This window comes from Lontra canadensis, unplaced genomic scaffold (assembly GCF_010015895.1).
Source record: "Lontra canadensis isolate GAN:19392208 unplaced genomic scaffold, GSC_riverotter_1.0 scaffold5, whole genome shotgun sequence".
NCBI lineage: Eukaryota > Metazoa > Chordata > Mammalia > Carnivora > Mustelidae > Lontra > Lontra canadensis.
In genome coordinates this window covers 32,561,384-32,576,550 of record NW_022630999.1, presented here as the reverse complement: position 1 = coordinate 32,576,550, position 15,167 = coordinate 32,561,384, and the positions used below count along the sequence as shown (strand labels likewise).

Sequence of the window (15,167 nt, the reverse complement as noted above, 5' to 3'; positions counted from 1 at the left end):
GCCGTGGCAGGGAGGTGGAAGGAAAGCTGTGCTTTCAACTGGGGCCCTTAAACTAGGAGCAAGACTGGGTCAACTTCCAGCAACAAAATAGGGCTGAGAAGCCCGAGTGGCTGCCCTGGGCGATTGTAGGATTTCGCCCGTGTGATTGCTTCTGTGGGATGTTTCCCAGCAGCTAGGCTGGATCTCTCGCGAAAATGCTACTCTCCTCTCATCATCCTGCTCTATTATAAGTCAGAACCATCAAGAGGTGGTTATTTCTTCAGTGTGTTTGGGGCATAGTAAACTCCAAGGGTTAGTGAACTACTGAAGCACATGTCCTTTCTCCTGGCTTCCAGGCGTGGTTATTGCTGACTTGTCCAAACCTCTCTCCTGTTTGCTCCCATGCCCCGGATTCTGATCATCAGGGGCTGGCCAGAAGTGTGGCCCAACCCATTTCCCAGAGAGGCCAAAGGTAACAGCCAAGCCTGGGAGGGGAGTGGGCAGGGGCTCGCTGTCCTGGAGACCAGCCTTTACTTGGCAGAGAAGACTATGCCCATTGTGGTTGCTGGAGCCTTGGGTACAGCCCAGATGCCTGGTGGAAACTGCATTAGTCAGATGACAGGACCTGTGCCCTCTTCTCCTGGAGTCTGATGGAGAGCAGAGGAGTGACCTTGGTGACCCTGCCTGACCTCTGCTGTCTCCGTGGGCTTTGTTCAGTGCCCTGACTGCAGGCTGGAGCCCTGCTCATTGAATCAGGCCCAGCCAGGGAAGCCTGCAGACAGAGGAAACTGGATTTGAGATGGAGAACACTGTGTTATTCAGCCCCCGAAGCCACCGGTAGTCATAGCTACACCCTACCCCAACTCCGAGCCTTGCCTTGGGGCTTAACCGTGGCCCCAGACAATCCCCAAGTGTCCAAGGTTCCAGCTAGCTGCTCGGAGTGTGGTAACTCCTCTCTACAGGGGAAAGCAGAAAGGAACGCCTCTCTCCTGCTTTCTGTTTTTCCTCCTGCTCCTTCACATGAGGTTAATTTAGACAGCCCAGGTTTTTGTGGAGGATGGTTGGCTGACCTCTCTTTCCAACTATATTAGGAGTTCCTCTTTAGCTGTTGATTAGGTTCCTGTGGAAAATCAGGGTGGGAGGGTATCCGTTAGTACAATCTACCTCTGGGACAACTTGACAGTTAAAGATGTTGACCGTGCGACCCATTATGTTCTCCTTACAGGACTTCCTACCAAGGAAGAAGGTCAACAATTGCCCCGGAAAGGTGTGGGGAGGAAACCTCATCCTCACGTTCCCTTAAATGACAAATCCCTTCCCCCGACCCTGCAGTGCGGGATCCTACAGCCCTGTATACAATTGGATGATATACAGTGATTAAAAATGTTGGCACACATGGACTGTTAATGACATGAACAGATGTTCTCAGTATAATAAGTGAAAAAAGTTTATTACTGACTATATACTGTGAGATCACATTGGTGAAATTTATATATATTGCTCCTAATTTGTAACTCTGGTTATGGTCTGGGTAGGTGATTTTTTACCTTTGTATCTAATGGTTTTTGTGTTATTTTCACAATAATTGAGATATATCTATATCTATAGATGTATATGCATACGATTGATGTGTGTGTGTGTATGTGTGTATAGACATACGCTGGTATGATTGATTGCTGAGATTCCAAGCAAGCTTGAGGTATGAATGAAAACAAGTGCATGTGTTTGGTTTGAGTGGGAGTTTGGGGGTAAGGAAACAGAAAACTAACCACATGGGTCTTAGGAGAGGAAACTGAGATTTGGGGGATTGTTAACGAGGACCCTGGCACGAGACCTGGGTTTGAGCCAGCTTCAACACCTGTCACTTTGTCCCTTACCTTTCCTCCTCGAAACAACACATTAGCACTGCTTAATGCTAGAGGAGGTGCCCATGGGACCCTCCATTTTGGGCAAGGTTTGTAGAAATGCAATTTGAAGTCATCATGCCTGTCACTAAGCCCAGGAGGCCCCCAGGGGGTGTCTGGGGTAAACAGAGATGGTCACCCCCATCAGAAAATCAGGATGGCTAGGCTCCTTTCCAATTCCAGATGACAAAGGCAGAGCGTCCCTTAGAGTGGGAGACTGAGTACTGTTGACCCTGCAGTGGGGGAGGGACGGCATGAGAGGAGGGGGGCAAGAGGTCTCTCTGGGAGGTGGCAAAACAGAGAATTGGGTGCGGTATGCGCAACAAACAACCCAGCGTCTTGGCTCATGGCCTGGAGGTGCGAGACCACCCACAGAGCCCGCCCTGGAGGCAAGCTGCTCCAGCCTGGTAACCATTCCAGCAAAGGCCATCACGGCAGGAACAATGTGGAGACTGTAGCAGCCTGGGGCCTGAGACTGAACAGTCTCTCCACCACTCCTGACCACAGAGGCAGCCAGCTGAGGGGTTTTGTTGTCATAATGAGATGCAGATAACGCCGGGCCTGGGTCCTTAACGCGGTGTGCCTCTTCTCTTCCTGTTTAGAGATCTGAGCGAAAACCAGATCCTGGGGATCCCGAGGAAGGCGTTCCGGGGCATCGCCAACGTGAAGAACTTGTAAGTGATTTTTTGTTGTTGTTCCTCTGCAGATGTGGCTTTCTGGCCAGAATAGGGGTGAGGGATGGGACAGGAAGGTGGTCTCACCATGCTGTGTGGTATCTCAGTGCAGGCGCCTCTGGGACAGATGGAGGGTTGTGCTTGAGTGGCTTCCAGGGAACACACGTTTGATGCCATGACAGCTCCACGGAGCTCGCGCTCTGGTTTTTCGGCCCCAAGTGTGAGCACTGGAGTCCCAGACCTGGGTCAGAGCCGGGCCCCACAGTAGCTCTGTGGCCTGGGGCTTGACTCAGCTACTCCCAGGGTCGTTATTTTCTATAAAATGGGGATGACAGACTGGTGGGGGTGTTGACACAAATGAGGAACTGTGCTTCGTATGTGGTAAGTGTTCAATAAACAGGAGCCTTTACGATGGCGGTGGTGATCGTGATGGCGAAGGTGTCACTGTTACTAATAAGATCTTGTGAGAGGGCCTGCCCACTGGTGTCCCAAGATTGTGGGGGAACACAGCCACGTCCACTCACTGTACTAGCTGGTTGGTTTTGAGGGTGTGCTTAGTTTTAATTTGAAGTGATTATCGATTCACAGGAAGTTTCAAAAATAGTACATAGGTCTATGTGCCCTTTGACCCCAGTTTCCTCCCAGTGGTAACATCTTACATAAGAAGTATAGTATGAAAACCAGGAAACTGCCATGGGTACAACCCACAGATGTTATTCTTCAGATCTCAGATAATTACACACCCTCATTTGTGTGAGTGCCTGCCTGTGTGATTCTGTGTAATTCTACCCCATGCAGATGCCTGTGTCCATTGATGCGATCCATGCGGAACTCGTCCATCACTACGGTTCTTAACTTGCCAAATAATCTTTGTCATTGTTAACCCGGCCTCCACTATTTCCTGTTTAGCAGTGACTCCTGGGCCCTTACTTTCACAAGGACTGTGCCTTCCAAATCCTCTTCCCTGCCACCATGTCGGTGTGTTCAGAGCGTGTGTTGGGAGAGGGGCACAGAAGGGAGTCTGGTTTGCCTAGGCAGGCCTTTCTGTCCACTGATCTCTACGGGCTCACGCTCAACTTGAGAAGTCTTAAAGGAAGTTTCTTTAAAACTACTTTAGCTATCAGTTTTCCTTATAAGGACTGCAGGGATATTAGGGCCCTGGGAAGCCGATGATGGCTTCCAGATACAGGCTGTCTGCTTCCCCTGTTGCGGAGAACTTGGCGGGAAGCTTTAGCTGTTTAGCATGCAAAGCACAGAAGAGGGCAGAGGCTTCTCCAGGTGAAGGGAGCCTAGGGCAGAGAAGACTTTGCAAGGGGATCCCACACAGGAAGCTGCCCTCTGCTTCGTCTGGGGGTATCTGCTCAGAAGGAGGAGAGGGCAGGCTGGAGCAGGCAAAGCCCTGGAGAATGTGACTGAAGACTGCGTATAAACCAAAACTCAGAGACTGTGTGAATTAGCATCTCAGAAAGGCAAGGCAGGAGGGGAACATAGAGATCCTCTAAAACCCCACCGGTCAACAGTGAGAAAATTGAGGACTAGAGCAGGACAGTGACTAACTCAAGGTCAGCCAGCTTCTTAAACTGGCTGATCCCCAGACTAACATTTTACATATGCAAAGTGGTTTATCTGTCCTGTCTCCTGGCTCTAATTTTAAATGGGCCAGTTAACGCAGACAACGGCAACAGTGAGAAAAAACCATGCAGGGATGTATAAGCAGGGCTGTGGAGTCACCAGCTGCAGATTGGGTTCTCAAGAAAGTGACTAAATCTCACAGTGGGCCACGGTAGCTGCTGAATTGGGGGGCTTGTTGTTTTCCTGTAATATCTTTAACCTCACAAAGGCCTCAGGAACTCCAAGATTCAAGATTCTGCAAACACAGACTCCTGAGTCCCTCAGGGGGCAAGTGTCAGGCCTTCCTTCTCCAGGCCTTGCAAATAGGTCTGACTCAAAGGCCTGAATTTAGGGAGGATTTTCTCTTTTGTTTTTTATAGCCAATGTCAGTATGTGGTCCTGGGGTGAGAGGAGAGAGAAGTAAACACACTGCTGAAGGCATGAATCAGCCAGCAGAACTGAAGGGAGGTTGATTACTTTAGGAATCAGTTCCTTCAGCATGCATTTGTAGGACAGAACCTATGAGGCCCAGAAGTATTACATTCTCGGGTGGCTTACGGTAAAACCGGGGACAAGAAACACATGTGTACCAGACGATGTTTAGTGATTTAACAATCCAGGCGAAAATTGGCAAATAAGTGGCTATTAGAGCTCAGAGAAGAAAGATGGCTTTAGGGAGCACAGCCTAAAGGTTAGAAACATGGCTTTGGCCACCTGGTGGATCTAGGTCTGATTTTCAGCTGTTGTGGACACGGAGTCTGTGACCTTAGGCACATTACTGGACCCTTCTGAGCCTAGATTTCCTCCACTATAAGACAAGGATAAGAATTGTACTTAACCTCCTAGGCTTTTTGTGAAGGTTAATGAAATAATGAGTATGGAGAACTTAGTACTATCCTTGGTACATGGAAGAGATTTAGAAAGTTCTAGCTATTGTTACTCATGTATTCCTTGGTCGTTGTTATAATTGTAAAGACTTTACCCTGGCCTGAGTGACGGTTGGAATTCACAAAGTAAATGAGGCAATAGTGTGTGCAAATATAGAAGCAAGCCTGTATAAGGTATGTTTCAAGGGACACAAGCAGAGCCATCTCGTGGGGGGTGGGGATTTATGAGGCAGAACAACAGATGATAAGGTTAGGAAGAGAGGTGGAGGCCAGGAGGCAGCGAGACTGGCCTGCAGGGTGTATGGACTTTAGATGTAGGTAACTGAGAATGTAGATGGCTTCCAACCTGGGAAAAATCATGATGAAATCATTTATTGTGAAAGAGGAGCCTAGGACAGGAGGAGAAAAAGGAAAGGCGGGAACAGGAGATGATGCTGAGTCCTGGGTAAGGGGTCAGGACTCACGCTTGGGAAAGAGCAATCAGAAGCGAAGGAGGATCCAAAGATGCCAGTAGGGGCCAAATCAACAGAAATTGGCAATTAATGAGATATAAGTGGCCGGGGGGAAGGGGGGAGTGTGTGGAAAATGACGACTTTCCAAGCTCAGATGATACAAAGAATGATGGTCAGTTTCCATAGTCTTTCATCTATGCAACCATCAAAATGGTTTTTGAACCTACTAAATGCCAGGTCTGAAGGAAGTGAGATCTGCAGATCTGTGAGCTTTGCCTTCTTGGAGTTTCCACTCTGCGAAGACTGAAAGGTCTGGAGAAGCACCAGACTTGAAGACCCTAAGTTGGGTGTGAAAGGATGTCAGGTCTTCCACGGGCAGTGTGAATGGAGCATCTTCTGTGTCTTTGGAAATTGGGGACCCTGACATCCCATCCTCTTGTTCCTGCTGGGTAAATGACTTTGGTCTCTGGTCTACAGCTATGTCTATGAATCTCAGCTTCCATGGTTTTCATAAGAGGGAGGTAGAAGAAATAGGCTTAGAGCCTTCAGACAAAATACCGTGTGGGTAATTGGAGACATAGGAACAGAGCTGAGGAGCAAGTTCAAGGGGGGACAAGCATCTGCGTTGAGGTGATAATTGAAGTTATACATTTAAATATGCATCAGTACATGTAAAATAGAAGACGCTTTTCAGAAATTAAGTTTGTATAAAACCTATTAAGTTAACACTCCTCCTCTTACCAGACCTCAATTACCCGCATGTAGACTATTTCTCTTGTTACAAATTTTAAATCTCAGGAATGTACATCCCTCTCATCAGTGTGTTCGAGAAGCATCTCCCATTCCCCCTGCTGCAGCCTTCTTTACCGCCTTGTCTGAGCTCAGGGAACATAACACTGTTTCATTTCTTAGGTAAAATAGAAACAGAAGGTAAGTGATTGGAGTATTGGGCTATGAAATGACAACAGTTGGGCCTGTCGGAGACACCACATATTTCATTAGGAGAAGGAGATCAAGGGTTGTCTATTTTTTTTTTTTTTTTACTTTTGTAGTTTTGACATGGAATTTTCTTTGCTTGTCCTGCCATTCCCCTTTAAGAAGGAAGAGACTGTGATACACCCATTTTCCAGCTGATAAAGTTAAGTTCCGATCAGTGTTTGATTTGGTAAAAGTCAGCAGACACAGTTGGGCCTAGGCCTCCCTACATACCTCTTCTGTGTAACACCCCCAACCATGTTCCAGACTCTACCCGTAGACACTTCTGTGTACCCAGATCCCTCTCCACTCAGCCGTGCTCACAGCAGGAAGGAAGCAAGAAGGCTGTAGCTAGTGATGCCCTGATTCACAGAGGCGGAGAGGTACGTGTGTAGGTTTCATCAGAGCCCAGGGCGGGACACAGGTGGCGTTTAACCCAGTGGGAATGGGGGCTAATGGCCCCCACCCCAACAAGGCAGTGGAAGGAGGTCCCTGATTGCTTCCTGGTTCTCAAGAGAGAAAAGGTCCTTAGCCTGGGATACCACTGTGCAATTACTAAAAGCTGGTTTTACAGGCCCATCCTGCTCTGCTCCCTGTCTGGAAGGGGGGAGAGGTGCTGTATTTAAAGAGAAGCAGTGAGCTGGACAAACAGATCTGGAGAAGGAATCCTCAGAGAGACTGACCTGTAGATAAAGCAGTATCCAGCACAGCACAGAGCCTCCCATAAGCCAACACCGCTCCCGGTTCTGGACCAGAGACATAGTGAGGGTGAGAGAGGAGGAGAGGGAGGTCACCAGGACGGCACAGGGAGAGGGAAAAAGAAGTGAATTGGGGAAAAAAAAAAAAAACAGATGACAGGCCACAATCCAACAAAGCATAAGAAGAAAAAGACAAAATCCAGTATAGATTGTTTTTTTTAAAAAAATGTCACCTTGCCCTATCTTTCCCAGCACTTGTGTTTTCCTCTGTTTTTCAGTTTCTATTTGCGAGGACTCTGTAGGACATGCATTCCAGAAGGGAAAATCAATAACCCCCTGTCTCTGCCAGCCAGCAGAATTTGGAATTGACGGTTTCAAAACAAAGCTGGGCAGGCGGCCTTTGTGTTCTCTAGTTAGTCTGGGTTGCCGCACTGCCCGAGTCTGCCCTCCTGCTTCCTGAGATTAATGAGGGCTGTCTCCGCCCGCCCGGTGAGCAGCCAGTAATCTCATGTGAGGGCGAGGGAGGCGTGCGGAGGGACTCGAAGCACCCGTTCGCTGGGAGCATCCGTGTCTGCTAATCTCCACAGCCATTCCTTCTGTCACTGTGCCCAGAACCGAGTTCATGCTCCTGGCCATGCCCTGCAAGACTCTGTATGGCCGGCCCCCTTCCCCCCATCAGGCTCCCCATGCTCCATCTCACCCCTTGAAACACCCCAAGCTCCTTCCCACCTATGGGACTTGGCGCTCACCCCTCCCTTTGCATGGGATGCTAAGCACTGGCAGCTCGCCGTGGTCAACTCCTTCAGATCCGTTAGGTCTCAGCTCCAACATCGGCTCATCAGGGTGGCCTTCCCTGACCCATCCAAAGCAGCTCCTCTGTCCCCCACTGTCCCTCCTCTCTATCCCACTACCCAGTTATATTTCTTCAGAGCACTCATTGCCCCTGAGATTATCTTGTTCACTTATTCGTCACCCTGTCTCCATCTGTCTCACAGAATGAACGTGAGTACGCAGTGCCCCTGCCTGCCTCTGTCACTGTGGAGTCTCTGGTGCCCAAAACAGTTCGTGGCAGAGAGTACAGTCGACTAAAAATGCATTGAATGAATGTTTGTTCAGTCATTCCTTAAGTATTTGCAGTTGACCTGTCACGTTTAGGAAATCATTCACAATCATTAAAATGTTGAATATGGAAAAATATTATAGAAATAACAAGATACCATCCTTGTACTTAAAGAACTCAGTCTAGGGAAGAGACAGACTAGTAAATGAGCAGGTGTAGGCTGTGTACCAAGACTCAGTTGGAGATAATGGAGGAAGGGTTGGGAAAGCCCCCAGGCAGGCTCAATTCTGGCTTCACTCAGGAAGTAACATGAGTTGGGTCTTGAAGGATGAGTAGGAGTTCGTCCAGGGGAAGGGCTTTCCAGGCAGTTGGAACAGCATGTGAAAAATCATCCACCATTGCAAAGGCACAGAGGTATGTGAAAGAGTCGATGCTTGGAAGAGTTGATGGCTGGAACACGGCAAACAAGAGAGGCACTGAAGACAGCCAAGCTTAGTGAGTCGGGGAGTTGGTGCTGGCGGGAAGGGAGGACTTCAAATGTCATGATCCATGACATCATGAGATCCACTGGAGGGCTTTTAATTGGGGCGTGGTGTGGTCAGATGTTCATTTAAGAAAGATGGTGGCAGTGACAGTGGGGAGGATGGCCGGCTGAGGGGAGGCTCAAGTCCGAGTGGCTGCTGGGGTACTCGTGAAGCTGTTGAGAGATGGCAGGACCCCCAGAGGCAGGTTCGGTGGACCTAAAGAGGCAGCGGCAAACTGCAGAAACCTACAGAAACCTGTGCAGGCAGACTGGCCACGTGAACCGCGTGCCGGTCACCAGGGCCTAGCAGGCCAAAGGCAGAGGTAGCTTTCAATGCCAGGCATCTCTGCCGACTCAGACCCAGGAGTGGTGGCTGCCCCTCATGAAGAAAGCCATGCTTGCCTCTTGGCAGGGGTTTGGGAAGTCTGCTCCCAGGAGGCAACCAGATGCTGTGCGATCACCTGCCCAAGGGGACGTCAGGGTTTCCAGCCTTTCCTCCCTCTTCGCTCATGACTCTGACTGCGTCAGAAATGCTGCTGGAGGAAGTTGGACTGGATCCCCGTCTGCGAAGTGCTACCCAAATAAGCTATCCTTAAAAAGGGATCATGTCAACCCACCTCCCTTCTTTCCTCCTCTCCTTCCCTCTCTCCCTTCCCCGCTTCTTTCTGCTCTTCTGTCTGCGTTCCTCCTTCCATATATCATGATTGAGCGCATACCGTTACCAGACCCAAAACCAGTCCTGGAAACAGATGAGTAAGACACAGTCCCTGTTCTTGAGAAATTTCATCTGCAGAGAGAGGCAAACAGATTCACACAGGGCATATGTAATATGATAAATATATGCCTAGAGCATCTTCTTTATCTGCCCCATGGTCCATGATGCAAGTGCTCAATAAATAGCAGTTAATTTATTAAAGTAAATCCACTGAAGTGAGAAAATAGTGGAAGACACCGGTGAATTCAATCCTGTAATCTGGAAAAGCTATGTTACTATGTTATCCGAAGACAAGGAGGTGGAGTGGTAAGTGCCCTATCCCTGAGGCTGTGCCTAGAATTAGAGGCTGTAAGTGACAAACAGAGTCCCTTCCCAGCCAGATCACACAGGCTGTAGTCTGTGTTAGGGGTCCTCTGTTGGGCTTTGGGTAGTTCTTATGCTCACTCTAAATCATAACTGTCTGCTCAGTTGTCTTTCTCCTCCAGTGGCCTGAAGCTATGTAAATGGAGAGGTCGAGTCTGTCTTATTCACTGTCTGCTTGTTTCCAAGAGTCACTCTATGCCTGGCACATGTGATAGATGCTCAAACAATGAAAATTAATAAGTGGATGACTTTCAGAACAAAAAGACTCCAACGCTTAGAGAATCACTAAAACCCTGAGTGAAAGAGCATGATTACATCTGGGGACAAAGGAAAATTAAAGCAAAGCCTCAAGAACTAACCCAGAGAATCCTTCTGTTTTTTTTTTTTTTTTTTTTTTTTTTTTTTTCAGGATAATGGAGAGCACTCTTCGGAGGCCAGCCCCGAAATTTACTCTCTGGGGTATTTTTATTTGTGGACAAATGCTTTTTTAACTCATCACAGATGAGTAACCCCGGTGAGCATTAAATCCACAGAAAATGAGGAGTTTAAAGAAGCCTATAAAATAGAATCCCATCTTTCCTGCACCCTGGCAAGAAGGCACAGTGATTCTGGGCTCCTCAGAGTTGGGCTTAGTGGTCTTATGAGAAATTCACCATAGGGCTGAGCATTTGGCCTGGAGATTTTTAGGTCTACAAAGAAATGAGGGCATCTGGGTAGCTCTGTGGGTTAAGTGCCTGCCTTAGACTCAAGTCATGATCCCGGGGTCCTGGGATCAAGTCCCACATCGGGCTCCCTGCTTGGTGAGAAGCCTGCTTCTCCCCCTGCCTGCTTGTGCGTGCGCTCTCTCTTTCTCTCTCTCTCTCTTTCCCTCTTTCTGTCGAATAAATAAAATCTTTTAAAAAGAGTCTTCAGAAGAGGAAATACGAGTGTTACAGTGGAGATTACACTGGGAGACTCCAGTAACTAATGATGTTCTCATTCTTTGTCTCATTGGAGACAACGTAGTATAGTTTTGAGGAGTGTAGATGTAAAGTATGAGTTTTGGAGTCAGACTTGATTTTTTGTTGTTTAATTCCAGCTTTGCACTTATGACCTGTGTGGCTTTGGGCAAGTTATTTTAACCTTTCAGAGCCTCAGTCGCCTGATCTATAAAATGAGAAAACTACTGGTGAGGAGTTTAACAGGAAAGTGTGTACCTTACATGTATGAATAATAGGCTTCATGGTTTGCCCAAAGCCTTCATAGGTATTATCTTTTTTGTTTTAAGGATTTTATTTATTTGAGAGAGAGAAAGCACGAATTGGGGAAAGGGCAGAGGGAAAGGAAAAAGCAGACTCCCCACTGAGCAGGGAGCCTGATGCGGGTCTCGATCCAAGGACCATGGGACCATGACCTGAGCTGAAGGTAGATGCTTAATCAACTGAGTCACCCAGGTGTCCCATAGGTATTATCCTGTTTAATTACCACAACAGCCCTGCCTGATTAGAGAAAAGTCTATTAACCTCCGGATATAGATGAGGCAGTTAAGGCTCAAAGAACTACAGGAACTCTCCGGAAGCAGCAGAGCTGATCAGTGGCAAGGCTGGGGCAGGATCCCAGGATGCATCAGTGCTTTTCTGAGTGGCTAGCTAGGAAGGGCCCTGAGATTTGGTGAGCATGGGTGATGTTTTGTTGGAAGCAGCAGGTATAGATTAGTGGGGGGATGTTAGGAAAGCATTTCTGGCACCCAGCTCCAGCCAGGCCCCTGGGAGGCAGGAATAAAAGGTGATGGTCACCATCTGGGAAAGAATTTCTGAGAAGACCAGCAGGAGTATCTAAAAGTGTGAGTTCTTTAATTAATAGACTTGATTTTTTTAAGAGCAGTTTTAGGTTTACGGAAGAATTAAGCAGAAGGTACATAGTTCCATATATCCTCTGCCTACACACACAGTTTCTCCCATTAAATCATGCACTGCTGTGGTGCATTTGTTGCAATTGCTGAGCCAATATTAACACATTTAACTAAGATCTATAGTTTATAATAAGGTTTGCTCCTGCTGTTATACATTCTGTGGGTTGTGGCAAATGTCTAATGATACATATCTACCTTTATAGTAACATGCAGAATAGTTTCACTGCCCTAAAAGTGCCCCGTGTTCCCCCATCCATCCCCCTTCCATTCTCCTAAGCCCTGAGTTTTTAAATGGACAGGGAAATCCCTTCACATTTCACAGCCCTTCGTAATAGCTTATATTTATTCCAATGTTCAGACTCGAACAACCCACATCATCTTTTTGCTTCTTTGAGAGAGAGGGGGTGAAGGGTCATAGAGCACATCAGCAAGAAAGCCAGGAGCAGTCCCCACTTTCTCACCTGTAGCCTGAGGTGTGAGCATTAGAATTTCTTCCTGATGCAGCTCCTTCAGAGAAGACCTATAATCAAAGCCCCCGCCCAGGCCAGGTGTTGGTCCAGACTCTGCATAAACTCCCCAGAGTTTCCATAATGGTTTCAATCTCAGGTTCCCAGGTCAGCCTGCATGGGGTCACGTGACCCCTGGCTCTTATCACCTTTGTGATCTGCAGCCAAATATGTCACCTTTCTGGCCTCAGTTTCCCCATCCGTTAAGTGGAAATATTACCCTCGTCATGGTGTTGTTATGAAGGTTAATAATAATTATTGCTCCTTTATCTCATCTCTGAGAATCAATTGGAATCAGACGATCACATCTCATTGTCTATCTTCCCCTCTGAGACAAAATACACGCCCAAAGAAAAAGGTTATATTTACAGCGTTCTGCTTCAGATTCTTAAACATATTTAACTTCATCACACCTTCTCATCTTTCTTCCAGTGGGGCTGCCGTGTTCTGCTTTATGGCTTGTAATAGGCAAGGTACAAAACAGGTCAGAGAAAAGGAGGTGTACCTTCCCCAACCTGATCCATCTCCCTGTCCCCATCAAGACACAGAAAGTACCAGAAGAGCCCACATGAGTTATGGGCTAGGTCTCAGCTCTCCTATTAACTGCTGCCTACCTGTGATGGGCTGAATCATGCCCCCACCCCCCCGGAGATGGCCACATCCTAAATCCCGGAATATATTACTATGTACCCTACATGGCAAAAAGAACTTTGCAGATGTGATTAAATGAAGGCTCCTGAGATGGATAGACTATCCTGAATTATTTAAGTGCATCTAATGTAATCAGAAGGGTCTTTATAAGAAAGAGGACAGTACTGGAAGCAGAGGGAGAGAGACCCTGTGATGCAGCCAGTGAGGACAGAACTTACCTGGAGAAGGTGAGGAAGCAGGTTCTCAGGAACACAGCCCTGCTTGCACTTCGACGTGAGCCCAAGTGAAACTGATCTAGAACTTCTGACCTCCCAATGCTGAGAAAATATATTCCTATTTTAAGCCTCTAAGTCTATGGTAATTTATTATGGCAGCAGTAGGAAACCAGTACTAATACTGCCCGCGGGCTGCCACTTATCCTCTTGGTGTTGGCTTCCTCCTCTGTTCAGATAAGGCACTGGTGCGCTGTCATCCGTGGATTTCCGTGTGTATTCTGAGACGCTCTTGTGCTTCAGGAGCCTACAAAGAAAAAGTTACTTTTAATAATGATAAGGTTTTTAATTCTCTCTTTTAGACGTTGATATTCAACCTGAGATTTTGAGTAAGCAAGAGTCCTATTTAAAAAAAAAACAAACTTGAAAAGTCACTGGACTAGGCAATCCTTCAGGTAGGCTCTGACTGCAAAGGGTGATGATTCTTTGGGACCATGGTCCATCAGGAAGGAGCTAGGTTGTGTCACTGAGAGAAAACTCTGGGCAGCAGAATCAACAAGCCAGGATCTGGTGGGGCCCAGCGGGGAAGAAGATCAGAATAACACCTTCTCTCAGTGCCTGGAAGGGTGACCACCCAGGTTGAGGGTCTGGGCTGGGCTTACCCTCGGAGAGAAGGAAAAGAGAAAAAGAAAGTTGAATATTGCCTGGGAGACATTTTCTGGAATGGGGCTGAAGGCACCCGAAATCTTTGGGACATCCTTGGGAGGGGTTCCAGATTTCTGCGGCGTGACTGAGTTCAGCCAGCTCTCCTGCACAATCTCCCCTCCTGCTTGCCTCACCAGATCGACTGGTTTGCATCTCAGGGAAATGTCTGCTTCGGGGAGGGAAGACTTGGGCAGCCACGGCACTCAAGCAATATTTCCCGGATGAGTAAGGAAGTCCTCTGTGCAGGGGCAGAGACTGTGGTCTCCAGAGCCTGAGGTGTCAGCCCCAACATAGCTCAGGACAGGCACAGGTGTGTTACGGGAGCTGGTGTTTTCAGAGTGCCTCGCTGTGTATCAGGACTGACAAATCCACACACACGGGCTGTGCTGGAGTGGAGCTCTTCTGTGTCTACCGCAAGTGCTCAGCTCTCTAAATGGACAATGTGTTACAGTGTTTCCATTTAGAAGACAGCCCTTATTTGCCATTGTTAACACTCTCCTTTAAAGCTGTCTCTCTAACCAGGCTCCAGGCACAAATGCCCAAAGCTAAATTACTTCTAAATGCCAATGATCCTTTCTCAGTTACTGTGTCTGCCAGGAAAACTACCTAGCTGGACAAATAAGTACCCAGTAGCTAAGATTTGGTTTACATGGCATGTGACCCAGCAGCAGTTCTGAGATTTTTTTTTTTTTAAGATTTTATTTATTTATTTGACAGAGAGAGAGAGATGACAAGTAAGCAGAGAGGCAGGCAGAGAGAGAGGGAGAAGCAGGCTCCCCACTGAGCGAAGAGCCCAATGCGGGGCTTGATCCCAGGACCCTGAGATCATGACCTGGGCCGAAGGCAGAGACTTAACCCACTGAGCCACCCAGGCGCCCCAGTTCTGAGATTGTATAGCTAATTAGCATTTTATTCGGATAGTTGCACTTCTTTTTTTGCTCTTAAAAGCTATACCATTTCTTGGGCTCAAGGATGGGATATGTGTGCTGAGAGCCCTCTAAAGCCCATAATGTAACCTGAAATGCTCCTATCTCCTCTCTACTCCCTCACAGAATAAACAGGCTGCTTCAAGAAAGGAGTAGTAGCTTCAAAACAGACAGTCATTCTTCTTAGTAGTAAGTTCTTATAGGGCCCTTAATCTTATTAATTAATGCCTATCGTCTCAATCTCCATGACAACCTTAATGATGATTATTGCCAGTTTATAGATGATCAGACTGGGGCACAGAGGAGTGAAGTACTAAATCCCAGGGTCATACGCTAGTAAGTGGCAGAGCTGGGACTTGAACCCAGAGAGTTTAAGTCTAACACCTGTAACCGCTATGCAATGCTGCCTGTACTTAGAAAAGCATTTAATGAAAA

General features: G+C 47.5%; 1 protein-coding gene across 1 annotated transcript in view; it reads left to right on the top strand.

Moving 5' to 3' along the window:
* The window catches only part of SLIT3 (slit guidance ligand 3), a 582,494-nt gene that overhangs the window by 390,407 nt on the left and 176,920 nt on the right, over positions 1–15,167 (top strand). Inside the window, exon 5 of the mRNA XM_032851770.1 lies at positions 2,486–2,557. Coding sequence (XP_032707661.1) covers positions 2,486–2,557 — 72 coding nt within the window. The remainder of the gene's footprint in view (positions 1–2,485; positions 2,558–15,167) is intronic.